This window comes from Aythya fuligula, chromosome 2, assembly GCF_009819795.1.
Source record: "Aythya fuligula isolate bAytFul2 chromosome 2, bAytFul2.pri, whole genome shotgun sequence".
In the NCBI taxonomy this organism is placed as follows: domain Eukaryota; kingdom Metazoa; phylum Chordata; class Aves; order Anseriformes; family Anatidae; genus Aythya; species Aythya fuligula.
Window position 1 is genome coordinate 34,707,945 of NC_045560.1, and position 26,649 is coordinate 34,734,593.

Below are 26,649 nucleotides of genomic sequence, written 5' to 3' on the forward strand. Positions count from 1 at the left end.
AACTCAGATCTCAAACCAGGCTCCCAGAGTTAGGAGGTTGACTGAAAATATGCTACCTTAAATTTAGACAATAAATACATTGACTTTTAGACGATAAAGACATTATTTGCTATTTGGTTTTGAACCTTCGTCGTGCACTCGGCTCAGGCTTTTACACTTGTTGCCATTGTTGCAAGCACCATAGACTGCATTTTTTTTTTTTTTTAATAAGGGTTATGTGTCTCATATGACTTCAGGTATCAGATGTATGTAACTTAATGCCACAAGACTCCTGACATGACCCCTGGCCTCTTTCATCTTTAAAAGAGAAAGAGCAGAAAGTGCCTTTTAAGCTGCTTTAAGAAATCACAGTGGTGTAAATTCTTAAGCTTCTTTAAGCACTTCATGTGGACTGATGCAAGCTTCTTTAAGGACTTGATGTGTGCTAATTACTGACATCCATTCAAAAGGTTTCCTTTTCTTCATGGAATGCAGACTTCAGGCATCTTTAATTCCTTTAATTTCTTTTAGGTTTTGGTGTCTAAAAATGTATGCTCCATACTAGGCATTGCATGTTGAGCTTCACAATTACTCCTTGTGATGCATGTGGAAGGACATTGTAGCATTTTTTTTTTTTTCCTCAGGGATGCTGTTTATGAAAACTGTGCCTTGATTGAAGATGGTGGAATCCAGTTTTATTAAACATATAAAATAAGAAAATGTTCTCAGGGAAGATACTGAACCTGGGAGGCTTTCAGCACTGAAGGTGGATATGCCAAAGATCCGTCTGTAAAATGAAATGTTACCTACTTATAATTGTTCATGTCTTCTCTTCTAATATCTGCCTTACACCTCACCACCCAGATGCTGACATTATGATGCAGTACTGTTCCATGAAGGTGTAAATATTACAAAAGGGAACATTCACGGCTTTGCATACTGTATTGTTTGTAGAAGTTATATTGTAGGACAGAATATATTGTGGGATATCTAGAGGCAATGCAGAAGACAAAGTCAGGGCTTTTGTGGCTTAGCATTGCAGGAGTAAACTAAATTGACTCATTTTCAATGCACAATTACTTTCCCATGTATTAAAATTAATTGAAATGTTTGCTTTGATGTGGTTTGCCTGGAACGTTTGCGTTTCAGTCTGTCAGTTATTCCCTGTGGTTACACCTGAAATGCTTTTGTATTTTTACTCCCTCAGACCATTATAAACTAGAACAATGGTTCTTTTGCAGTCAAAATTACTGCTATGAAATTCTGTCCTGAAGGAAGAAAAGATAAACCAAATATGCACTGAAGTCCAGTAGTAAAGAAAATGTAGCAAAACAGCCAAATGGTTCTCTTAAGAGGTATACTACAGATAAAAGAAGAAAGAAGGCCTTATAGGACTAGGCCGGAACTGAGGAAAGTACGGTTTATTTCTCAGTTTTGTGATAAACGTCTTGTGTGGTCTTTGACAAATATGTTATAACCAGTTCCTTGTATTGACATCATTCAGTGTTGGTGGATCAGCGATTTGTGCTGTGGTCACAGTGGTGTGCACTGGTTTTAAGAAAGATCTGTACAGTGAGTCATAAATCTCACCAGGTCACAAAACAATACTGGCTACTTTGTACTGTTAGGATTTATTATTATTTTAGGCTGTTCAGAGGACCTGGATCGTCTTGTCTCAGAGAGAGGCCAGACAGTCCAGGCAATGCACAAAGCAGAGCGGGCAGCTGGGAAATTGCCAACATATTTCCTAGCTGAATCAATCGCACAACCATTATAATGCAATGACTTACTGACTGTTAAATTTACTGATGATTTTAACAGGTGTGAAAATATTGAAGTACTTTGTCCTCTCTTTCATGCTGCAGATTTATGTTACAAGCATGGGTATGCATTTTATAGCCATTTAGTAGAATCTTCAGGACTGGGGCAGGTAGAAATCTCTGTGTCATTCCCAACAGCTGGCCTGTGGGGAGCTGGGTAGATTAAGAAGATCCAGGATAAAGAGTCACTCTTCATCAACTTAAAATGGCCACAGAGCTCTGACTGTCAGCCTTAACTCAAGTGGATTGCCTCACTCAAGCATTTTTTCTAGTACCTGCTTATACACTGACAGAGGTTGAATTATCTGTAGAGTAAATGAAGATTATAATGAGGTCTTAGACCTCAACATAACGTAGGCAGAAGCATGGAATACAACTGCTCTGTTATCAGTTTTTGTTTTGAAGCAAGAAACACAGCAGTGATGTCTGGTCAGGATGAGTATAGAAGAGTAGCGGGTACAAAACATAAATGAATGAAGTTGGGTAATTTGCAATGGAGCATGAAACAGCAGGAGAGGACCTCCAGATGCAAGAGTTGTCACAGGATAGTACTGAATCAGTTTCTGTTGAGAAACTATGAGAAAACTCATCCAGAATCCTTACAAACCAGGTCTTGTAGTGAAAGCAGCATAAAAACATAGATGATTCAAGATAGGGGAGGGGAAGGGAAGGGAAGGGAAGGGAAGGGAAGGGAAGGGAAGGGAAGGGAAGGGAAGGGAAGGGAAGGGAAGGGAAGGGAAGGGAAGGGAAGGGAAGGGAAGGGAAGGGAAGGGAAGGGAAGGGAAGGGAAGGGAAGGGAAGGGAAGATTTCTGGACTCAAGTCCAAAGTTACTTAATTTAACTCACAGGGAGTTTCAAATTTCAGAAATTCAGGATGTAGCAATTTGTCAAAAGTTTAGCTTTTCTTAGAAACAGTGTTGTTTTTTTTTGAGGTTTTGGAAAATAAATTTAAAATTAAGGGCTACTGAATTAAAAGACAAATGAAAGGGTGTCCTTTTTTGAAGTCTATTGTTTTAACTTTAAATGTAATCTCGTGTTATTGTGTAGTCTGATAGGGTTTACTGGAAAGCTTAGACTAAAAGAGGTATAATAAATGTCCATGAGCATTGTCTGAAAGAGTCTGATTCCATCTGACAAAAACATACTAGAAGAGTACTAATATCCACTGGCCTCAATTTCAGTTTATAGATGGCAAGAAATCAGTCAAATTACCACATTTTAAATTTATTTTTTGAATGACTTTTCATTTTAATGAATCAAATGGTTTGAAGAATTTATCTGTAGGAAAGGCCTGGAGCATCTCCTCTATGAGGAAAGGCTGAGAGACCTGGGTCTGTTCAGCCTTGAGAAAAGAACACTGAGAGGGGATCCTAGCAATGTGTATAAATACCTCAACTGTGGGAGACAGAGGGATATGGCCAACCTCTTTTCAGTGGTTTGTGGGGACGGGACAAGGGGCAATGGCCACAAAATGGAGCCCAGGCAGTTCCGCACCAACATGCAAAAGAACTTCTTCACGGTGAGGGTGACAGAGCTGCCCAGGGAGGTTGTGGAGTCTCCTTCTCTGGAGATATTCAAGGCCCATCTGGATGCCTACCTGGGCAGCCTGCTCTAGGGATCCTGCTCTGGCAGGGGGGTTGGACCCGATGATCTCTCGAGGTCCCTTCCAACCCCTACAATTCTGTGATTCTGTGAAGAGGGGCCTATTATCCTAAAGCATGAAGTCAGTCTCATAGCACTAAGAACGCTTACCAAATCTACTAACATTGCAAACGTTTTTCTTATGCTCCAAGGATTTGCCTCTAAGCCTTTTTTTTAATGATACTGAGCTCTTTGCCTTCTACATATACCAAGCAGAAAATTAAACAAGTAAATTAGAATGTGCTTCCCAAGTTCCTTATTTTGATTTTATGAGTTTGATCAAACAAAAATTTTCATTATGGGACTTATAGACATATGATACAAATGACTGATATGACTTTTATGTAGCAAGTATATTTTATATACTTGTCATTAAGTTGTAGTTTCTATTTTATTTGTTTCTTTGTTGGCTGGTTGGTTTTTGTTTATTTGTTTGTTTTCCAGAAAGAACAAGCTCAGTTTCTCATGTCTTTCTTGTTAAGTAACAAATTCCCTGATTTTAATAATGCTGAACCCCGATTTTAATAACCCTGAACTTTGAAAATTGGCTTGAAGGAAGAGTGGAGTATATCTGATCTCTCAATGGAACATCTTAGAAGACTGCAGTGAAGAAAGTCTTGATAAAAATAGAAAGGTATTTTGCTCCTTCTTCAGGTACTCTCTGAGAAACAACTGAATAGGCCCTCTTTTAATTAACCAGTTAAAACAAACAAACAAACAAAAAACAAATGTACATGTGCTGTTTCTGCTTTTTTAATCACCACCTGGCTTCTAGCTCCTTAAGGTATTCATTAAACCAATATTAGTTATGTTACCGAATTTTGGGAAACAGTGATCTCCTAGCTCACAGAAAACAGCAATTTAAACTTATTCTTTGCATCCCTTTTGCAAAACCAGCTGGTAATCTGTGAGGTGGCTTTCCAATAAATTTACTGTTGCACTGTTCTTATTTTTGAAAGGCTTTGCAAACAGGACTTCAGATGTTTAAAAATAATGTGTTTGGTGATTTTGTTGTTGTTGTCATTCATGTGTCCCCTCTCAGCTTCTTGTACACCCCTGGCCTCCTCATTGACACAGCAGCATGAGAAGCAGAAAAATCCTTTACTCCTGTGCAAGCACTGCACAGCAATAACTAAAACATCGATGTGTTATCAACAATATTTTCATCACACATGCAAAACACAGCACCACGTGAGCTACTATGAAGACAACAAATTATTTCAGCCATAACCGGTACACAAGAATAGACATGCTACGTTGAAGTACTTTTTATTTGTTAGTATTTTAAAAAGACCAGGGAATGTGTCAGTTATGGAAATAAAAAGCATTGAATCCATAGAATTTGTGTCTCCTTCCCTCAGTGATGTTATCTCTGAGATCTTTTGTCTCTCCATTGATAGAATCATGAAAACGTTTTTGTGCTGCTGTCTTAGAGAAGGAATCCTGCAGCTCCAGCAGTGCTGTTGGGCGCTGAAGAACCTCAAAGCCAGGGATCCATTCAGGCAGTGCTGTCTCTGTTTGCCTCTCTGGTCTCCATGCAGGCTGACTTGCTTCTTGGTACCAGAGGCTGTGCAATTCAATTCTTCTTTCCTCGCTGTTTACATCCTGTGGTAAGACTGGTTTATTTAGGCTGACTGGGTTTTCCCATACTGTATGTTGGTCCAAACGTTTGGGCTTGATATCTTCACAGGAAAGGCAATGTGCGCGTTTTGGAAGGGATTCAAGTTCAGACATTCCTGAAAACTGCCTCTTGTACAATGCTTCTGTTTGCCACGCGTCAGTGATTTTCTGAAATTCGTTTATTGGCAGCCCTGTATCCAGATAATGATCTTTCTGGTAACACAGGCAAGGCAGTTGGGCCTGCTCCTGGCAGGAGCCCTCTTCTTGCAGAATAGATTCATGGGGACGTCGTCCTTGAAGTAAACGTGCATTGCGCCCTTCAAGAGGTCTCACTTGTGAGAGACTAGACAGAAAGGTTTCTTTCTAATGGAGGAAGGAAAAGAATTAACACTGTAATTAGCAGGGATTGAGGCAACCATTTTCTGGGATGAGTGAAATTTACTCAGTTACGTGTCTATCTTTACTGCCCCACATTGTGGAAAGTGAGGGAAGCATTATTCCTAGGAACTTGGAGTACTGTGCCAGGTGTGAGAACTTTGTCACTCGTGGCCACTACTTCGCTCTGACAGTATGCAAAACAGGCTGGCAAAGGGAATCAGTCCGTCAGTCCAGACAGTCATTACTGCCCTGCCATATGGAGAGATTAGAGCTGGTCTGTATGCTTTGGAAAAGACAAAATATTCTGCTCCATCCCTATTAGCTTAGGGATATAGTTTAGTGGGGACTGTTAGCATTAGGTCAGAGGTTGGACTCGATGATCTTGAGGTCTCTTCCAACCTAGAAATTCTGTGATTCTGTGATTCTGTGATATGCACAAGATGCAAATGGATATAATTAGATTGTGCTGTCTTTTTTCCTTTTTTTTTTTTTTTTTTTTTTCTTTTTTTCTTTTTTTCTTTCTGTAAGCATCTGTTTTCCAATTTGTGGTCTCCTAAATAATGTGATAGTATAAACAGTGACTATAATGGGCCTGGCTAAGAGCAAAGTCAGCACCCTGAACTTTAGAAGATCCAACTTCCAGCTGTTCAAAGAATTAGTGGACGAGATCCCATGGGACACAGTCTTCAGGCTTCTGATTCTTCACAGGCTTCAGATACCAGTGCAGAGACAAAGCTACATTGTATAGGGACTGTTCATACAAAGTAAGTTTGAGTCCTGTACCCAAAGAGTGGGCTTCAGCAATTACTGTGCTGAACAATCAGAATTTTTGATATTTAATGTATGTATCTTTTAAGTGGGATAATGATGCTCAGATAAATTAGCATGGCCTCTACTGATCACACTTTGGAAGCCAGAGGGCAATAAAACTGCTCTGTTTTGAATTAATGTAAGCCGCTAGTTTGGATTTTCATTTCCAGAGACAAGCTGTTGAAGGTGTTCTTTGAAGTTTTCATTGTCACAAAGCAAAACATTTGTTTCTTTATCATGCTGGAGAAAAAGCCAGACAACTTTTCCGATTCAGTTATCAAAGACTTGTAAATACCATTTCAAAAGGGATTTAATTTATTGGAATTAAAAATAATAATAATAATAATAAAAAGCACAACAATTTGGGGACTTTTTATCCAGGGCAATTTTTTGACTATAAACAAAGAAAATGATAGCATCTTACTTTGGTTGCCCTGCTTTTCATATATTTGTGCAATCACATATGAAGGCATTAGAGACAAAAGTTTGAACCTGCAAGCGCTGTTAAGTGAGCAGTGCTGTGAAAAGGTGAGCAGGAATCTGTTTTACATGCAAAATTGCTTAGTTGGTAACAATCAATTATAACTGTGTATGTACTCAGCATGACAATGTGCAGGTGTCACTGAAAGGGCTTAAGCCATTACAGGTAATGATGCATTAGCAAAAAGCAAAACAAGTTGATTTGCTATTCCTACCTACCATGTTATGCTTTGTTTGCAAGGGTAGCATTTAATAAAATAGTATTTTTTGACTTTCTAAGAGGCCACATTGAATATCAAAGTTTTTGAAGACAATGAACATGGAGTTTCCATATCTATGTTCATGCCTATGTTCTTAAAAGTAAATAGTTGCAATGAAACAGAATTTGGCAAATTTACTGATGCATCCTAAGGGAAAAAAAAAGCAAACCACTCACATAAATGGAGAAGGATGAATCACAAGAACTCTGCCAAACTTAAGCTGGTATAGTTAGTAAGGACATAGGAGTCTGCAATGATACTAGGCCACTTATCAAATAAAGCAATAAAGACAATAAGCTGATGTGGAGCTGTGCTGATTAACACCAGCTAAACGTCTAGCCAGTATGTTTCAGTCTCTGCAGTACTGCATGGTTCATAAGAGCTGCCAACTCATTTTATGGAGAATATTACTTCTACTTTCCAAGGCAAAAGGTCCTTTGAATTGCTGTCATGAGTTGGTGGCAGCTTTAAATGATAAGATAAAAAAATATTCAGATGATCACTGTAACCTACCCGCAGCACCTCATACCCTGAACAAATCACTAATCCATTACATAAGTTCTGTAAAGCAGCTCTGTCAGGAGTCATTTAGTATACTGAACTTTACCCTTTCTCTTAGAATGATTCTTGCCTTGCATTTAAGTATTATTAAAGGGAAGGCTTAATTCTTTTAGTTGAATCTGGAAATATTCTTGTCAATGTTACTGTGGTGAAAGCATCTGAGTTTTAGTAAAGACAGTACTTACAAGTTCCACGTCTGTACCTAGTTCTCCAGTTAGTCTGCCAACTGCTTTCATGTAATAGTCATCCAGTACAAGGGGATTCACAGGGCCTCTTCCTTAATGGAGACATATTTTATTATCACATATTTTTATTAGTTAGGAAAATGAAAATTAGTGCTCAGCCCCCCTGAAAAATCTCAGATAATTTACAGATTTTGAGACCTTTGTTACTAAATGACTTTTTTTTTTTAATTTTTTTTTTTTTTTTTTAGAAAGAATTAAAGGGTGACATCTTGTGGTCTTTCCAAGTAAATGGAAAGGAAAGGAAAGGAAAGGAAAGGAAAGGAAAGGAAAGGAAAGGAAAGGAAAGGAAAGGAAAGGAAAGGAAAGGAAAGGAAAGGAAAGGAAAGGAAAGGAAAGGAAAGGAAAGGAAAGGAAAGGAAAGGAAAGGAAAGGAAAGGAAAGGAAAACAATTGCTTACCTGTGAAGTTGCGACTGTATGTTGTGATCCCCTGAGCCCTTTCAGTGTTTCGTAGCATGTTGGTTGTTCTTGGAGAGAGGTTATGTTCTAGCTCTTTAAAAGTGGAATTAGGGGCTACCATCTTTGGTGGATAAGGGTAGTATATTTGACCCTTTTCTTCAGCAAATTTAGGAAGCTGAAGGATAAGAAGAAACAGGTAAGGCATAAACCAAATAAATAAAATAACAATGTTCTAAAGGTTTAAAATATCCCTTCCATAGTATGCTAAATTAGCGTATTAGAAAATGCTAATAAAAATCTTCAGTACAGTATTTCTACTCAAATAGGAAGATTTAACAGGCACATAATTCAGTTGAATTCATTTCAAAGAACTTGGAATCAACTTAGGCATGGTAGCCACACCAAGGCAGAACATTACATGCTATATAAAGTTTCTTTTGCAGTCACAATAACAGCCTGAAAATGGACTGCCACTTTGATTTTCCCCTGCCACATCCATAAGATTGTCTGTCTCCAAAGGCTGTATCTTTCTTTGTTTACCACTGTCTTTTGCTACATTCTTCATGGCTTTTATCTGTCATCAAACTTCAGGCTATATCCCCCTAGGAAGAGAACAGCTGTTTAACAACTGTTTAGGCCGAAGAACAGTAGAAACCCAATCATTCATGACCAGTTTCACTCTTGTGTTTCATGGATCAGCCTAGTCTCCATCATTACAGCTGTGGAAAGCAAGGTTAGAGTCAGTGACCATTCACAATCTGTTTCCTTCAGAACATGGAAATAGAGACACCAGCCTGTCAGTATGCTGGCAGGACTTGTGGAGAGGTAAGAAGGAGCAAAAATCTGTTGCTGCTCAAATCCATTTATTTCTAGGGCTGGAGAGTGTAATCTGGGTTTCTTTAGCAACACCTCCCCCCATATGCTGTATGAATTACCTACTTGGAAGTATGTGCATTGTCCTGGCCAGTGCAAAGCTTTCTTCAGGGAGTCAGGGGGAATGCTGACAACCTCATGCCTGTATGGATTACCTGAAGGGGATATATTTAACATGTTCTAAAGTAACACCATTGATCAGAATGACAGATGTATCTGCATATCAAGCTGTAGACGTATTATGCTCAGTTTATAGACAGCTGTGCTGGTGGAAGAGGTTCTTTCTGGAGCTGCTGCTGCTGTCTTTTCTACCTTGGGAGACTTACCTCATGGATCTGCAGACAGAACTCATCTTCACTCTGTAGTACAAAATCAGCAGAGCTAAATCAGATCAGATTAACTATTTAGGCAGCCTACGTTAACCCTCCTGCCTTGCTGGAAGTCTTCACATGAGCATCTGCACCACCAGATAGTTGTCTCAGGCAGAGGGGATGGTGACAAGTTGCTGAAGGTTGGATCTTATACCCCTGCTAGAGCTGACTGACACATGCCCGTGACCAATTGTAGGAGCTCTGGATTAATTCACACACCAGCAGATTCTTACTGCATTTTCTGTGCATGATTTTTACAAACAACAACAGCAAACAGTAAGATCAATAAAGTTTCATGAATTGTTGAAGCTGGTTTTGTACTCATAATGTCACCTTCAGCAGAATAACAGAATTCTTCCAGATGTCTGATAAAAATGAAACTGCAGAGTATGCTTGCAAGAGCTTTGTTTCTCACCCTGGCTCTGTAATTGACTACATAATAATTACTCTGAGTTTTGTAGAAGCAAGATGTAGAAAGGGAAAAATAAATAAATAAATAAATAAAATTTAAACATAACCTTGCTGTGAAAAATTTTAAACACAACTTTCCAGTGGTAAAAGTCACCCACATGTGATCTGTGTCATCTGTTCTTAACCAGAGGTTTCTCCTTCAGTCAGTGAGGAGTGGAGCATCCTGATCAAATGAAGTGAAGTTATTTTTGGAGTGCCAGCAGTAGCTGCCCCCTTATCTTGTAATTCCGAACCTGCTAAGCTTTGCTGGAAATAGAGCTTGGCCTCCAATGATCCTTCTGCTGTGCAAAAATAGGCTTTGTAGTCGCTATAAACCCACCTCCCCACATGTGATTAGTGTTTCTTACATTGAAAAATGATCACTGAAAAGTGACTAAAAATGACTGCTCCTGACATTATATGCTCTGTGGAGAGATACTTTGTTTGGATAGACAAATACCTCACAAAAAAAAGGCTCACATATCCAATTATATACATAATTGTACAGTACTGGCAGTGACTGGGAATGGCAGCTCATTAGTGCAAATTAACCTACTACTTAACATTATCAGCTTTTACAGTACTGAAGAGCTTCTTAGACACGCCATTGTATGCTTCTTCTATTCCAGTTTTGCCAAACCCCTTCTGAGAAGCAGTGCCATGGCACTGAGAGGTGCTGGCTTTCTGCTGTCCCAAATTCCCTGAGCCTGTGTGGCCAACAGCTGCTAAAGACTGCTCATCAGTTCATGCAGGTGATCAGCAGAGCCATACAGAATGAAGTACCTGTCAGAATCCCAATGCAGCAGACTGTCCCCAATGAAAAGCACAATTTTTCATCTGATGCATTATGTAAGCCACTCCCAGGACAAAATTCTGCTGGGGTTAAAAACTAACATGTCACAATGGCTTACATGCTGTTCTGTAAAAAATCAGTTACTATGTGATTCTAGACCTTGTTCCACCACCTGTATGGTGATAAAATATTTTAAATCATTCAGCACTTCTTTCAGGGGTAACTTTTTGTCCTCAGCAAAGGTGTGGCAGACATGGCGTTTGCCCAGAATTTGTTAATTTTTGATCCCTCTTAAGGCATTTTTTTCCTTTCCCCACCACTCCCTCAGACTGTGAAGAATCATTTCCCTGCCAGAAGGTATCAGATACACTGAATGATACATATTTATGGAGAATACCATTTAAGAGCTTTAAGAACACTGCTGACTTCTGAAGCTACAAGGTCTTTGTATGAGACAGACATTAATTCATCACTCTCAGTGCTGAGGTATCTCCCTTGGAGAATGCAACCATCAGCATGAAGAGCTCCAATTTAAGCCAAGATGCGTAGCTTGGTCACTAATATTCTCAGATCCTAGCTGCATGGAGCTTCATTAGAAAGGAGTCACAAGACTTAAGCAGAATTTCTAAATAATATTCAAGAATAAACGATAAATCATCAGAGAATAGATGATAAATCCTCAGAGAGCAGTCTTACCTTTGGTCTTCCTTAGAACAACCACATCATAAGGCTTGCTAGGGATATTGGGGTGGAAAGGCTGATGATTGCTTGCATCGATCCCGGTGTCTCGATCCTCAGGTGATCTGAAGTTTGGGAACATGGCATACCTAGAGATGTGTGTCTGGTAGGGATGAGAGATGGGAAACGGCAGGCACAGTGGTCTTGGATTGGTTTCAGTTGTCAGGAGGATGAACAGAAAGAAAGAAAATTTCCTTATTTCACATTTCCTTATTTCACATTTCACAGAGCTTTAGCATTAAATATAACACTTCGCAAGAACTGGGAGAGAATTAAGAAGCAGAAAGGTGATGTCTTTTTTTTAAAATCCCATTTGGCTTGTACCCTACAATGAATTTACAATGATCATTCCCTTGCCTGCTCCTGTATTGTCTGCTTACGTGAAAGAGAATCGTTAGATTTACATTTGCAACTTGCATAACTGCATATCCAGGCCACCAACACTCCCCAGTCGAAGGTGCAGTGGCTATGCCTCTCAGACATGTCCAACAGTGACGTGGGTCTGTTGGTTATAGCAATTTTTACCTGATGCTTAACAACAGATCCAGTCGAACAGGAGAAAAGATGCCTCTGTCAGACCCCAAATGCAAGTAAAAATGTTTGCTTCTATCATTATAGTCTTCCTGTTAGCTACAATTACTATGAATAAGTCTTTCAGAGCAACACAATTGCTGTGAGTCTATCACAAACCATATTGGATATCATCATATTCAGGGATTTACTCTGCCCTTGATGGAATGCAGGGCAGGATTGCGCTTCAGAGAGAGGTGCCCACTCCAGAAATCATAAATAACTGAAGAATTGATGAGAAATCTTTCCAGGGGAAATTTATTTCCTGTAGACTCCAAAAACGACAGAGGTGAAAGGGGGAAGTAAAGCAAGATTGTCATGAGGAACAGTGTGAAAAGAGATGGTGGTGGTGGTGGTGGTGGGAATAACGAGTGAAGAAACCCCATCACAACAGAAGCAGTCTTATCTGCCATTTGGACTAGGACTAGGACTATTGGGATATTTGTGTATAAAAAGGTATTTATTTGTGAGAGGAAGAAGGATAAAGCTAAAATGGAGAGTTTTGTGGGGCACTGAGAACCAGGACTTCACAGAGAGTTCTGAGGTTGCTGTAGCTATTCTTTTCAGCTTTCAGTTTTCCATAACAGCCTAATTAAAAAAACAACAACAACAACAACAACAAAAACAAACAAAAAAAAACAAATAACAGGAATCTTCTGAGGCAAATGAAAGGCTTCTGACAAAAATTAGAGGTTTAAATGAAGTTTATTCCAGTAAGAGTAATCCACCCCTTTTGGATTCTTCTAAATTCTACCACAACTGCATGTAGCAGCTTACTGAGAGCAAATGCCTTTCCCGAGTTGCTGCTGAAAGCAAAGTTTTGACCTTACGTAGGAGCCAAGTTCATCCATTCCTGAGCCTGTCCATCATGAGGTAATAAGTTTTCTTACCAAGCTGAGCTCTTCCTAGGCTTCCCTCCCACAAATCTGCTTTATACATACATTAGATTTGCATTCTTTCATTCACGTTGGGTAAAGAGGCCATGAACAACACAGCCAAGGAAACCCAATTAGCCCATAGGCAAGTCAGCAAGATCAGTATTTGTTAGGAGAGTGGGTGTGCTGGGCAAACACTGCTAACTTGCTAAACCTATCATTATATGCTTCATTTGAGAGAGAGCTTTTTGCCTAGTAGCTTTTTGCTGCTGCTTACTGCCAAGGAACATACACAGTGCAATTATGGCTATAAGAGAAAGGTCTTGTCTTTTTATTTCATTAAGGAAGTAATAAGGTACAATAAAGGTGAAATGTACTTACTTAGCCAAACTGCTTGGTGGCTTATGAAGCCTGTATTAGGGAAGAAAAAGAGTGAGTTACTTGAAATGGTCCACTTTCATTTGTACCTCTCACACTTTATCTCAATCAGTGCAATCAATATACATTAGGGACGAATCAATGTGTAAGCAGTGCAGACAATATTCTTACTGGTATCACTCAATCCACGAGAAATGTTTGGTGTTGCTAGGTGCCAAAGGCTGAAACAGTGCCTGGAACAAGTGGTATGTAGAATGTCTTCTTAAAAGGAGTGAGGGAAAAAATCTAGCCTCTTACACTTCTGTGTAATAAACTCTATATTAATTAACAACTGCACGTGCTATTAGTAAAAATAAATCAGTAATGCAAAACAGAAAACGTATCCTATTCATACTTGCAGGGAAAGTACTTATTAATTCCATGATAATAAATTATTTATATTTTACAATGGAGACTTATTTTATGCTTCAAATGAATTTTTAAAAAGCAATCAAAAGAAAACACTAAATTTAAAGGGCAAGAATTTCATCACTGAGGCTAGCTAAGAGTCTCTTGGTGATTGTTCCAAGGCAGAAAAATGTCTAAGATTAAGAAAAAAAAATACTTTGCTTAATGGTTCTGTGTGGTATAATGAAGGAAAAAGACAATTTTATTACTGATCTTATCATCTAGTAAAAAATCTAAGTGGATCACCTGGAGCTCTGAAATCCTCAGGTTTTTCATGAGGAAGCCTAAATTACCTGGTCTTGCCTGAAAAGGTCTTTATATGGGTAGGAGAAGTTGTCTAATGATAATCTTAAGCTTTACTTTTTGTATGGTGTTCATGTTTCTTGATTCTACAGGCCATATACCAAAATCTTCATATTGCCAAAACCCTTCATATTTCCCAGTGAGGAGAGAGATGTCCAGGAATCATTCCTAAGCAGGAGGCGATGATAACTTCAGAGCTCCCGCTGTGCCATTTGAGAACAGAGCTGTGTGGGACGTTAATGTGCTCCATGAAGACTGCTTTATTTCAGCCTTAGTAGTTCCTTGGGAGACTTTTCCTCCCACAGCTCGAGACTACCCAGTCACCTGGTTAATGACATAGCCATGGCATGGGAGCTGCACCCAAACTCTGTTCAAGTCACCCGTGTCTCAAGAGCTACAACTTGGCTCCTCCATCATTAATCTAGCCTCCATAAAAATAGATACTGCACAAAGAGAAAATATGCTCCCTTGCCTAAAGAAGTTCAGTACAATCCTATGCTAATTTCTTTCCACACTGAAATGGTTCTTTTGAAGATAAACTTTCATGTGCCAGATAATTTTGTTCATATGCTGTTCCGATACACTAAGCAGTATTCATGCATTTCATTGTGAAGTCTATGTGATCACCATGAAGTGCTACATCTCCCAAATTACCATGCCAACATAACTCATGCCTCAACTGAGCTAAGCAAAAGATCTGCTTCCCTTTTAGTGTGTGATGCTAACAGCATTTAAACATTACATGTTGGATTTTGACAACCATTTGTATACTGTTATAATCATCTGGGACTCTGATTCAAACTTCGTCTTGAAAAATGAAAGCTTTTACAGAAATAGCCACACTTACAGAAAAACAATCTTTAGATGCTTTTTCCATAGATACTTCTAATTGGTTTTCCATTTCTACAGTTAGAACAGAAATTGCTCAGAGACATGGAGGAAAATTCTCAGTGTTTATTCTCCCTTCATATTATGTTACAGTGTGCATTGTTAAATTCTTCATTGCATTCATTGGACATATTCCTGATACAAATATGCAAGTGTAAGGAGAATAAGCCTCCTTTGTGCTGTATCGTGGCAGAACTGCTTAAATACCTTTGTAGATCACTTCTCATTATAACACAAGGCAGCAATAAAATAAGGATAACTATGCATTTTCATGACTGCTGTGATTCAGAGAAGCTTTGTGAGCTCAGGTTGTAACAGCCAGCAAAGCTTTATATTTTCAAAGGTATCTGGTTATTTAGAGCGTCCCTTACATTTTTAAAACTCAAACTGCATTATTGGTCCTGAAGCCACTTAGAATGGATGGAACTATAGAAAGGTCGAGCTCCAACAGGAAAGGAAGAAAGCAGTAGTAATTTTTCCAGACTTGGGTCTGAGATGCTTTCAGTGAACTTCTGGTAGACTGGAGTCTGCCAGTGTTACACAAGACACAGCTGCTCAGTAATCATTATCTCCCCCTTTGTGTTCAGTCCACAAAGAATATGGAGTCCGTCACTTCTTGAAAAGAAGTCAGGCTCGAGCTGGAGGGACTTATGGTGCCAGTTTAGAAAGCTCCAGAATAGGTCCAGGGAGTGGTCCCGTAGGACACTGTCCCATTTCCCTAGCAATGAGAGCACTTTGGGCACCTTGAGCTGCAGGTCAGGGAACCACCAGGGCTCAGGGAGCCGGGGCAAAAGCAGAGGAATGGAAGTGATATGTGGCATGATATGCATGATTTACAGATTAAAACCCATGTGGAGAAAACCCAGTGGAGAAAAACTATTCTGTAGTGCTGCTGAATGCACCCAAAACTTTGTTGGTGTGACTTGTCTTTGGAAGGAAAGTGTAAATGCACTGGCCTGATGCAGTGTGTGTGTGTGTTGCTAAGATTCTAGCAATGGCTCAAGGATGTTTTTCAAGGCCTTTCAGGATTTTTATGGTCTTGTTTGATGTGAACGTGAGGACTCATAACAGCTTTAGATGGAAGTAGGCAGCTACTTTTCTGCAGTACATTTGACAGAGAGGGCACATGTAGCCCACTGCTAATGCACTTGCGAAAGTACATCTGTGCAAACCAAGTGATTCATTCTAATGCAGCACTGCACAAGGATATGCAGGGTGCATATTTAAGGCAAAAGCATAGTTGTCTCATGAAGGTGTACAGAGTTACTGCAAATGTCTGGTAATTCATTTCCCGCAAAAGACAGTAATGGCTCAGAGGAGCCCTCACAGGCTATAAGGCAAATAAACTGAGTATTAACAGCTCCCAGGTAGACCTGCAGAGCAGCACTCAGTGGGCATTTTTCAGGAAAGGTTCCATGTGGCTGTCACCGCTTAATAGTCTCTGACAGCAGGAAGAATATTTTCTCTGAAAGACCTTGAACTATGAACATGACAGATGTATTTGGTGTATGTTTCACTTTTCATTTTAAAGGATACACTCTTTCCTTCAATTCAAAGGTCTCTAAAAGACAGAGAAAATATAACCTTAAAGAAAAAAAATGTTTAAACCAGAACAAAACATCAACCATAATATATTTTAGAGACCCAGCATGTTTCAGATGAAGATGTGAGTGCAAAATAATGGAGAAAGTTCATCGGTGTTCTAATGATCAAACATTCAGTGTCCAAGGTTGTGTACTTCTGAGTATGTGTTGGGGGCAGAGTCTAACCTATGCTTATATAAAACCTCCTTGTTTCTTATATAGCCAGTGCAAGGCCACATAGTTACAGCAGTTCCTGGTTACTTCCTCTTACTGAATCAAATCCCCAGAAGTGTCCCATGTCCTCTCCTGAGTATGTGGATATTCCATTCTGGTAGGCAACTGGCATAAGGAAAACTCTTGCTGTGAAGCGAACAGATCTCAGAGCATCCTTTACCAAGATGCATTTCAGGTTGAGCAGCCTAGGAATTACTGAAAACACTCCTACCCTATGCGAAGAACAGTTTTAAATTTTACTCCACAATCTGCCTGAGCTTCTGCTGTTTCATGGATACAAATAGACATGTCATGTAACAGGACAATTATTTGACTAGTAAGTCACAGTAGGCCAAATTGTTTTCTGGTATTCCACTGCATTTGATGCAGTTTTCCTGGGGATGGATTATGAAAAAGAATCAACCAGTTTTGCTATGCAACATAAAAGAAGCAAACATTCATGTAAGTGGCCAGTGTTAAAGGAAGAGTGAGCCTGTTTCTGCATCTGTTGTACATCTCAAACTTGAGGTGTATGCACAATTTCAAAAGGGCATGGGCCAGTTCTTGCCACTAAGTGCTTGGGAGATATGCAGGAAGAAACTTGCAAGGAAACTTACTACTTCCTTGTAGCTTGTAATCAAATTATGCAAAAGCAGCACAGCTCTAACGTGCATGGCTGGTGAAAGGCCATATGCTATCCCAGTATGAAGGAGTCTTGGCCTGTGCACTCTTGGAGGTAAACAAATTCATCTCTTCTTGTCCAGCTTACTGTAATGAGGTAGTAAAAAGAAAAGCCTGCGAAGAGCAGTGGACTACAAAGAACAGGGTGGGAGGTTTCCTTGTGTAGCTTCTGTGGCTTATTTACAATTAGCTCTCCTGCTTTTCTGAAGTGTGTTGAGTCTACACAAAATGGGGAGCAGGTACCTCACATGCAGGGGGGCTAAATGGAGACTGGTGGGGGTCAAAAAATACCCCTCACAGCCCTATAAAGATAATTGAAAAAATAATCACAGAAATATTCTCAGGTTTCTAATGTGCTGTAGCTATTAATGCTGACATGAGAGGTGTAGCTTCGTTCATTTCCTGCATTTGAAGAATTTACATTTAAACTTTAAATTACTTTAAATTAATTGCAGTAGTTTGAGCAATGTTAAATGTTTTGCTGGTGCCATCAAGTGGCAAAACGTCGGATTGCAGAAGTGCAGCCCCATCCAAATTCACTCAGTCTTTCTCTTAAGCAGTAGCAGTGAGAAAAACAATCCTTGCCAACCCTCCTCCTTAAATGCATCTCTCTCTATATATACACCAGAAAAATGGACTGAAATACACATGGTGTCATGGTTACTGCAGTTACTTCAATTTAATCTAGATTCTAAGTAGCAGAAAGGACCGTATTTTTGAGTATTACAAGTTGATAAATATGGAAAATCTGTAAAACAGATTCAGAGACCCTTGTTGAAGAGATACCAAACTGAAGGGGCACAATGCCATATTCTGAATTTCCTTTCTAGCTGCGTTTGCTGTTGTTTGTTATTTATTAGCTTATCCCTTTTTTACAGAATACGTTCCTTCAGATTTCATATATCATATGTGCACTTCATATCACGTATGCATAGTATCACCAGAGTGGAATGAATTTTCAGTTTGCTGATAAATTCACTAAATTCACAATCTGGGTAGCACACCGTTTAAACTTACAGATCGTCATTCATACGCACATCACTTTTTTTCAGCAGGGTGACATCATAGTACTGCTCAATGGGAAGGCCTCTGTGCAAAGAGAAAATGCAAATGTAGAACACTTATGCTTTATATGCTCATATACTTATATTCTCATAACAATTCAAATCGATGTGTATGTTTTTGTCTTGATTTTTCAGGTAATTCTTAATACCCAACTCATAGGTGCTACCCATGTGGAAATCTGTTCACAGTTTCAACATCTAAATTATGCAGGGCTGGATTTTGAGAGGTGTCAAGCAGCTGTGCCTGAATCTGAAGTTTCTGAGTATGCTGAGTACTTCCATCTGTGAAAGCTTGGCCCTTATAGCTCCAAACCATGCACACCTAACACTCAATAGGAGCTGTGGGAACTGTTTTCACTGTAAGTGGCATCAACCCTATTATATTCTGAACTCCTAGAGGAAGAACCAAAGATATGCTGTGTGCCTGTGTCACAGAGAAACAGAGTTGCAGCTGCAAGAGTGTAGATTTGTGTATTGTCTCGAGGAACTGTACTCCCTTGTATCTAGAGAGTTTGTTTTATAGGTCTAGAAAGGATTATTTAGGTTACAAGCAGGCTTAACATTATAAGGGCCAATGAGCCAAACTTATAGTTGTCCTTTTCAAAGAGGTTACCAGGTAAGGCTGAGGGGCTGACTCAAGCAAGGGCCAGCTGGTCATGTTAGATCTCTGGGCAGAGACTGTGGATTAGGGTCAGAGCTGGGATTTGTTTTTTAACTGACAAGCTGATGAACTGAATTTGAGGCTGGGCCTCATAGGGTGTCTGTTGACATTTTTCCCTGATAACTGCAATAGTAATTCAGCTTATCTGGGCAAACAGAGACATCTGGTCTAAGGTTAAGGTTGAGGTCAGGAAAAGAGAAAGGAGGAGCTAAACTCAAGTGCAATTTGGGACCAGAGAAGCTCGTGTGTGTGTGTATAGGCAGAAAGCACTGGGATAGGGTTTGACCCGGCAGGGAAGAGTGGGGAATATGACTTGGTGTGCAAGGTGCCATATGTACTGACTGTGTATCAACCCTAAACTGGTGGGCACTCCACATGCCAGGTGAAATCAAAGCTTCAGGCCTCCAATGGGCCCATGGCCAATGAGAACTGCTATTGTCTCCAGTAAAACTTCTCTCTGCAAGGTTCATGTTTGGTGTTCAGACCTCAGTCAAGAACAGGGCCTGGACAGAGCAAGGCTGATGGAGGCAGACAGGCCTGGAACTCAGCTGGGCTTGGGCGGTGGCTGTCTAGTGAGTGCAGAGCTAGGAATGGTGAGAGACACACTGCTGAGCTGGGCCTGACTGGATCATGTGTGGCTGAGTGACAGTTTCCTGAAAAAAGTAGCAGCAAAAGAGCATCCAGAAAGCTGACATGACAGTGGAGCTGTTAGAGAGGAAACCGTTTGTGCTAAGAGGCCAAGAAAAGGAGCCCTGGCTCAGAAAGCACACCCCAGATCTGTTCCCCTCATCTGTTGTCTGATGAAGACAGATCTTGGCTTTTACAACAGCTTTCTAAAAAAGCTGTGTGCCTACTTTTCATTTTTTATGCCTATGGGATTTGTGGATGCCGAGCATTCATGTAAATTAGGCCAGTAGTGACATTTTAAAGGCCAGGAAGGGTGTTTGGGACAACAGCCAACAGTAAATCATTACCAAATGATGGGCAAAAAATAAATGAAGTGTGGAGATTTGGAATTTTAAGTGTTTCAACAAAATGCTCTGTGGAGATTTGTGGGTACCAATATGTTCACGCATTAATATTTCAGGCATTGTAAAAAGGGTAGAAGCTTAAATTGCTCCATTTCTAGAATGCAGATATTTGCCTGTCTCAGCCTAAATTGCTGTCTAACCCAATACGTGTCTATTGCTATTCTTGCTAAAATCTCTTCACTTAAACATTTTGATTGTATTTGTCTAACTTACCTTGGACAAGGGTCAACAGCACTACCAAAATGGTAATGTCCTCTAACAACTGTGCATGGAGACTTGGCCTTAGCCCTCTGGTCTTCTGGCAATACAGGTAGTGCAGTTCCCCCATGCACACTTTGTATTCCCCCAGGAAGCTTGCAGCAGCAAAGGGATCCCCTGAACTTTTTATATCTGAAAGAAAGAATTCCCCAAAACACCCTTTAACAGCAGCAAAGGTGATGGTTGCTTGAAGTCTTTTAAACAGTGAAAATTTGGCTTAATTTTCTTGGCTCTGAGTTACTCAGCCTTATTCTGGATGATGCTATTTTGGTGAACTGGCACTAGGAGAAGTAGAACAGTGACTGTCAATTCTTTAATGAAGGTTGAATCAAGTCTATTATGTTTTGATCAGTGAGAGAAGAAAGAAGCTTTTACATGCAGCATGTGCATCTCACAATATAAATCTTAGCTGCCTGCACACAAATACCTGCATTGTTCCTTCAGTAAATACTACTGAGTGGCATATGGATGGTGAACATATACAACGTCACAGATGGGTGAACATATACAGTGTCACAGGTGGAAGCTTTAGAATCTAATTTCCACTGATTTCATGAATTTGTTATTTGTGCCTTCGAAAACCTTCTCTAGACCAGTCTCTAGAGAGGGGTGAGAAATGTTATTTTTTAGCCCTGAAATGGTCAAGCAGTTGGACTCAATGATTTTTGTAGGTCCCTTCCAACAGATCTAAACCTATTCTATTCTATTCATGTAAAGTTGGTAGCTCTAATTCACACTGAATGCTAGCTGTATCAGGTACTTCACATGTAGTGAAATGAATTTGCTAGTGGAAAAGTACATGCATTACAGTTTCATATACCTGTGTCATTTGAAATCAAGGAGTTGAACATGTTTAGGTGCATGATCACCTCACATGTTTTTGGTTAAAAGAGTTTTAAAGAGCAGCACCAAACTCACAGAAAATTTGAAGCTTCATTTTCGTTTGGACTGCAGCAGTTTCCCTGCCAGGGGTACAGGTAGGCTCTTTTATTAAAGAGATAAGAGCAAAAATAAGTGTTATAAATTTGACTTAGTTGTGCAGAATTTTCTGAAAACACTGTGAAGGAGCTAATGAACTGCTGTGATATGTGATAGGCATGGTCACCCTCAGGATCTTTTATTCATGCGCCGTATTCATTTCTATGAAACCAGAAAGCATGATGTTTATGTTACTGGGTTGGGAACTAGCAGCCAGATCTGTCTGTTGTCAGTGTTTCCATCATGCATAACCCTGATTCTTGTATGTAGCTAGGCCTCATCTGTGCTACCTCCTTTTGCTGATACTAGGTATTTCTTTACTGATGAGTGAAGCATCTGGACATGGTTGCAGACCAGTAGGAGAGCATTTGTTGACTGGTGCAGCCACTGCTCTGCTATCACAGCACTGGACTTGGTGAAACACACAGATATCCCAGCTTGCTCCCAGCTAGCTTGGACTTCTCTGCCATGAGAGATGATGATGTATGAGATACGGACGCAGAGCTGCTGTATGGTGGTTTGTTCTCTGTGGTTGCTTGGCAGTACAGTGCCATCCTGTCATTTAGTTTCTTCTTCAGGCATCAGGACCTCTCCGCTGCCACCTGATGCTGTTCCTTTATCCATTCTACCATGATGCAAGGGGTAATACATTTGTATTGTAAAGTGAACAAAAATAAAAATTTGTACATTTGTACTTCTTCATTTGTATTGTAGGGTGAACAAAAATAAAAATTTGTACATTTGTACTTCTTCATTTGTATTGTAGGATGAACAAAAATAAAAATCTGGTGTTCTGAGGTTTATCAGAAGGCTTAAGTTTCTGAAGAAACACAAGCATCCATTTTTAAAATTCTTTCTAAATCCTCATTTTCCCTTTATTAATGTAGGTAGACAGATACCATATCATTTGCATGGATATGGTATTTGTATTCATTAAGTGGACTCACGCTGGAAACATTAATAGATCATTCCTGTTGTTTGCTATCTCCAGGTTACTAGGTAGCATAACAACCACTCTCCCTTAGGCAGTAAGGAAAAACACTGCACACACAGATTTCTGGGGCTGATCACCCATTCAGTCCAAACAGGACTCTATTAAGCTTAAAATGTTTCTAAGTCTCATTCTCACACACACACAAAAAAAAAAAAAAAAAAAAAAAAAAGCTGATATTGATCAAGTGATATTAAAGATGATTGCTTCTGTCCAGAGAATATCAAATGAGGTCTCAGGTAGACAGAGTTTTAAAGAGTACATCGTGAACTTCAGAGTCTCAGCAAAGTAGTCAATGACTTACTAAGATTTTCCATTTCTGAATTCCATGACTCTAGATTTATTCTGAATGCTGAAAGCTGACTTCTAAATTTTTATCTTTTTTGTTCTGACCAAAAAAAAAAAAAAAAAAGAGGAAAAGGAAAAGAATAAAATGTCTTAGACTGTGAGCTTGTGAAGGGCTCCAGTAACTGCTTTGATCAGTACGTGAGGCCAATGATTCTGAGAGTGTGTTGCTGACAGCTTCCAGAAGGTCTGTGGAAAGTGTGTTTGTACAGGGAGAGGTTTAGGGCCTGATCCTATATGAGTTCACATGGGATGCATTCACACTGTCATTTTCATTTGGATCAGGAATACACTTTTGACATTAATTTTCCAGTGGTCAGTACCCTGTAGTGCTTTGGCTTGTAGTACGTGAACTGGGTTCCTTCTGGATGAAGTTAACTGCAAGACATGCTCCAGAAATGCAGTGGGAGCGTATTACAGCATTTAGTCCCTGGAATCACACTAGAGGTAATCTGAAGTAGAAAGCACATGAAATGCATTTTGTTCTGGACCTCAGGCCTCCAACACCAACTCTTTGACTCTACAGGTCTTCTGTACTCCGCTGTACCTGCCAGCATAGATGTAGTGACTGAGTAACATATTGATTTGGGATTCAGTGCATTGGAGGGAGGGTGAGAGTGGAAAAAGAAGAACCTTGTGTTATTTACTGTTGTCCAACTAACATACAAATAACTACATACATTGTCTTAGTATATCAACCTGAATCTGATTGTCTAATCACAGTGAAAAATCCTTGGGATACCTTTAATGTATATATATAAACTTATAGGGCTTTACGAATACATGTATGTACCCCTGGTTATGCTGAGGGCTGTTTATTAGTGCAAATCTTTGTGACAAATATTGTAATCCAAGATGATAATGTAATAAAATTCATGGATACAGTATTTTTAGTAGCTGACAGCAACTGTATTCTATTTATTTATGTGCTTATCACTATGTGACTAGAAAAAAATGCACCATTTAAAAATGCGTATGACATTCTAAGACATGCAGGCACCTTTTCAGGTATAAATTGGTGAGTTCACTGGAGCGTGGATTTACTTTAGCAGAAAAGTGTAGTTCACTCTCTGTGCTACCATACAGATTTTCCTGTTCAGAAAGAAATAACCTGTCTGTGCTTGTTACTTGTTTGTTGTATTGCTACTAAAATAGTAGCAATATGAAAGATGTTTGCTAATGTGTTAGGATCCTAATGATGCAGACAATTCTGAGCTTATATTTTCCTTTTGAATGGTACCCTATGTAGCCAACGTGAATCTTTCCTGTACATTCACTGAAACTGGGCCTAACATTCAGCAGACTTTCAAGTCTGACAATAGTTAAAACAGTTCAGATGGAAATTCACCCAGACTCCTGTAATACAAGACCTAAAAAAACAAAAGCTGACTCAGGGAAGATACATAAGTGGGAGGCCTCAAGATAGTTTGACAGGCATGATAATTCAATATCACAATACTCTGTCTGGAATTCAGATGTTGGATATGAGATAACAGAAATAACAGAAGTTAGCAGTAGTAGTAAAACAGAAGGCTGTAGGTAAGATGAAAAACCAGAATTGAGTTTTCTAGCAACAGGGATAAAAATCTCACATCAAAGAACACTGATGGACTTACGTCTAACTCTTGAATGTTGTGTATATAAAAAATAGAAATTTAGATTAAAAAAAAAAAAAAAAAATTGGCATGAGTACTGAACAACTAGAGGTTCAGATTTCCAGAACTTTAAAAGTTGCAGGAATTCTGCCATATACTGACCCCTAGCTAACACTTTGACTGGTCCTGTAAAACACAATAATACATTGATTCTTGAAACTTTCTTATTGCATGTTAATAACTACCAAAGCAAAAAGCAGGCTTCCTGTCATTAAATTTTAATTTTAAAGTTTTATCTCAGTTATTCTAGGCCAACTTGCAATCTAGAAAAAAAGGTTTGAAACAGGAGTAGATCAAAGTGTAACGTGATAAATGTTGGTGATCATTTTGTGAAATATGCACATTTTTTCTGAATTAGTAATGCAATATACATATTGTCTTTATTCTTTATGAAAATTATTTCAAGAGATTTTTGAGCCTTACAGCATAATATATTTCATCAGTCCTCTTTTCACTTGTAATCAACTTATTTCCCAGGGAACTGACAGACTATTGCACAACGTTATAATGAAAAGAAAAAATATATCATGCCATAAAAACATAACGTTTAGAAAAATGCTTTCTGGTAACAGTAATTAGATATCAAATACTTTTAATGAAATAATTTTTCTTTGTGAGCTCTGTTCTTACCTGTCTTGTGAGACAGTTAGACGTGAAGGAATTTGAAGTGGAGTTAGTATCTCATTGGACTCAAAGGTTCTTGATAGGTTTTCAGTTCCTTTAATTTCCCTGTGGTAGCGGGGCTGGTCATGCATCATCATGTTTTGTATTTGAGGGTCTAGGAGAAAGTAGAGGGATAAAATACCAAATCAGCAAAATTTTTTCAGTGCATCTGGATCCCAAATAAGAAACACAGATGAGTTCTGCCTAATTCTGGCAAGTGTAGACTGGAAACAATGGTTGTTTTTACTATAGCTACTGGTCTTTTGTACCAGGTTACAGAATAAAACAAAACCAAGAGACAGATTAAAGAGGTATGATACTGTTGTTTTGTGTTACCGATGAGTAGGAGTTAGAAAAAAACCTTACAAATAATGACTTAAGAAAGTTTGGACTTGCACTCAGAAAGTCTCATTTGTGATCATTTGGATATTTTCCAGTCCCACTCTAAAGGGTGATACTGCTTCACAGAGATTTTTTTCCTAGTTTTCTTGATTTTTGTCTTTCTAGCTCTGTGCTGAGGAGTGCTCTAGTCTTCCTTTCACTTGTATTTCAACACTGGTGGCTCTGATTACCTCTTTGTGAGGAAAGGTGCTATACCAGGTCAGCACAAATATCCTGCCAGGTTCAGTGTTCTGCCATCTATAACCCCATGCAGGTGTTTGTATCTGAACAAGTTGCCTGTATTCTGAGTTGCTCAGGTGTGCAAGAGAAAAGCACTGGGACTTGCCCTTTCCACTTGTTGAAACTCTGGTTCACAGCACTGGGAGTCTTCTGTCAAAAAACACCAGGAACTTCTTAAATAAATTATATGTGAAGATACACTACTGTTTCCTCTTCCTCTAACAGGAGAGCATTCCCCTGCATCTATTTCCTGCTTTTTATGGCAGAATCCTAGGTTTTCTAGAAGCACTGTCCCTATATGACATACCCAGTAGGGTTTTAAGTTTTAGTAAAATTTTATGGGTACGAAGGGAAGCACTGCCTTCACTCTGCTCTCCACAAGCAGTGACAAAGCTCCTTTTGACTCATGACCAATGGCTCATCACGTGGAGAAGGCTGAGAGGCCTTTGTTCTACCTCCATATATTTTGACTTGTACCTTCAATCAACTTGCTCTGCATTTTATAGTCTGCTAGTATATGTAGCTTAGTCAGCTTAGCTTAGTCTGCTTGTATATGTAGCTTACAATGGCAACAGGAGTCTGAGGAGAGACTCACGGAGAAAGGAGCAACATAAATTCATCTCACTGGTACATGTTTGTGATCCTGACTTTGGCCAAGTTTTGACAAATTGGATATTTTCATTAAGCTCTCTTCAGGAATATGCCAGTGAAATGCAAAAGATTTCACTTCCACTTACTAAAACAGGAAACAAATTCGAAAATATTTGAAGCTGTTCTTCTAGGATGCCTGGGCATTTGGGCCAGATGTGTCGTAAGAAAAAAAAGCCACTATAGTATGTTCAAGTGAAAAAAATAAAATTAATTCTTTCATGCTGGCAGTTTCTAGAGTGTTGGGTGGTCTACTATAGAATCTCATGCTGATTACTCAAGTTCAAGAACTACTGTCTTGCAAAGAGTTTATTCAGATTTGTTGATTCACAATCTTCATGTGCACAAAAAAACAGAAGCCAAACTTTCCTTCCAGCATA

The 26,649-nt window shown here is 39.2% G+C and overlaps 1 protein-coding gene across 1 annotated transcript; it reads right to left on the bottom strand.

Moving 5' to 3' along the window:
* Positions 1-4,745: 4,745 nt before the first annotated feature.
* C2H7orf31 (chromosome 2 C7orf31 homolog) lies at positions 4,746-25,098 on the bottom strand. The gene is made up of 9 exons (XM_032182772.1): positions 24,968-25,098; positions 20,324-20,500; positions 18,372-18,443; positions 13,243-13,272; positions 11,375-11,559; positions 9,127-9,219; positions 8,192-8,284; positions 7,735-7,826; positions 4,746-5,423 (listed from the first exon to the last, which is right to left on the bottom strand). Exons 1-9 carry the CDS (start codon positions 25,096-25,098, stop codon positions 4,746-4,748), a joined length of 1,551 nt encoding a protein of 516 aa, XP_032038663.1.
* Between the last annotated feature and the right edge of the window lie 1,551 nt (positions 25,099-26,649).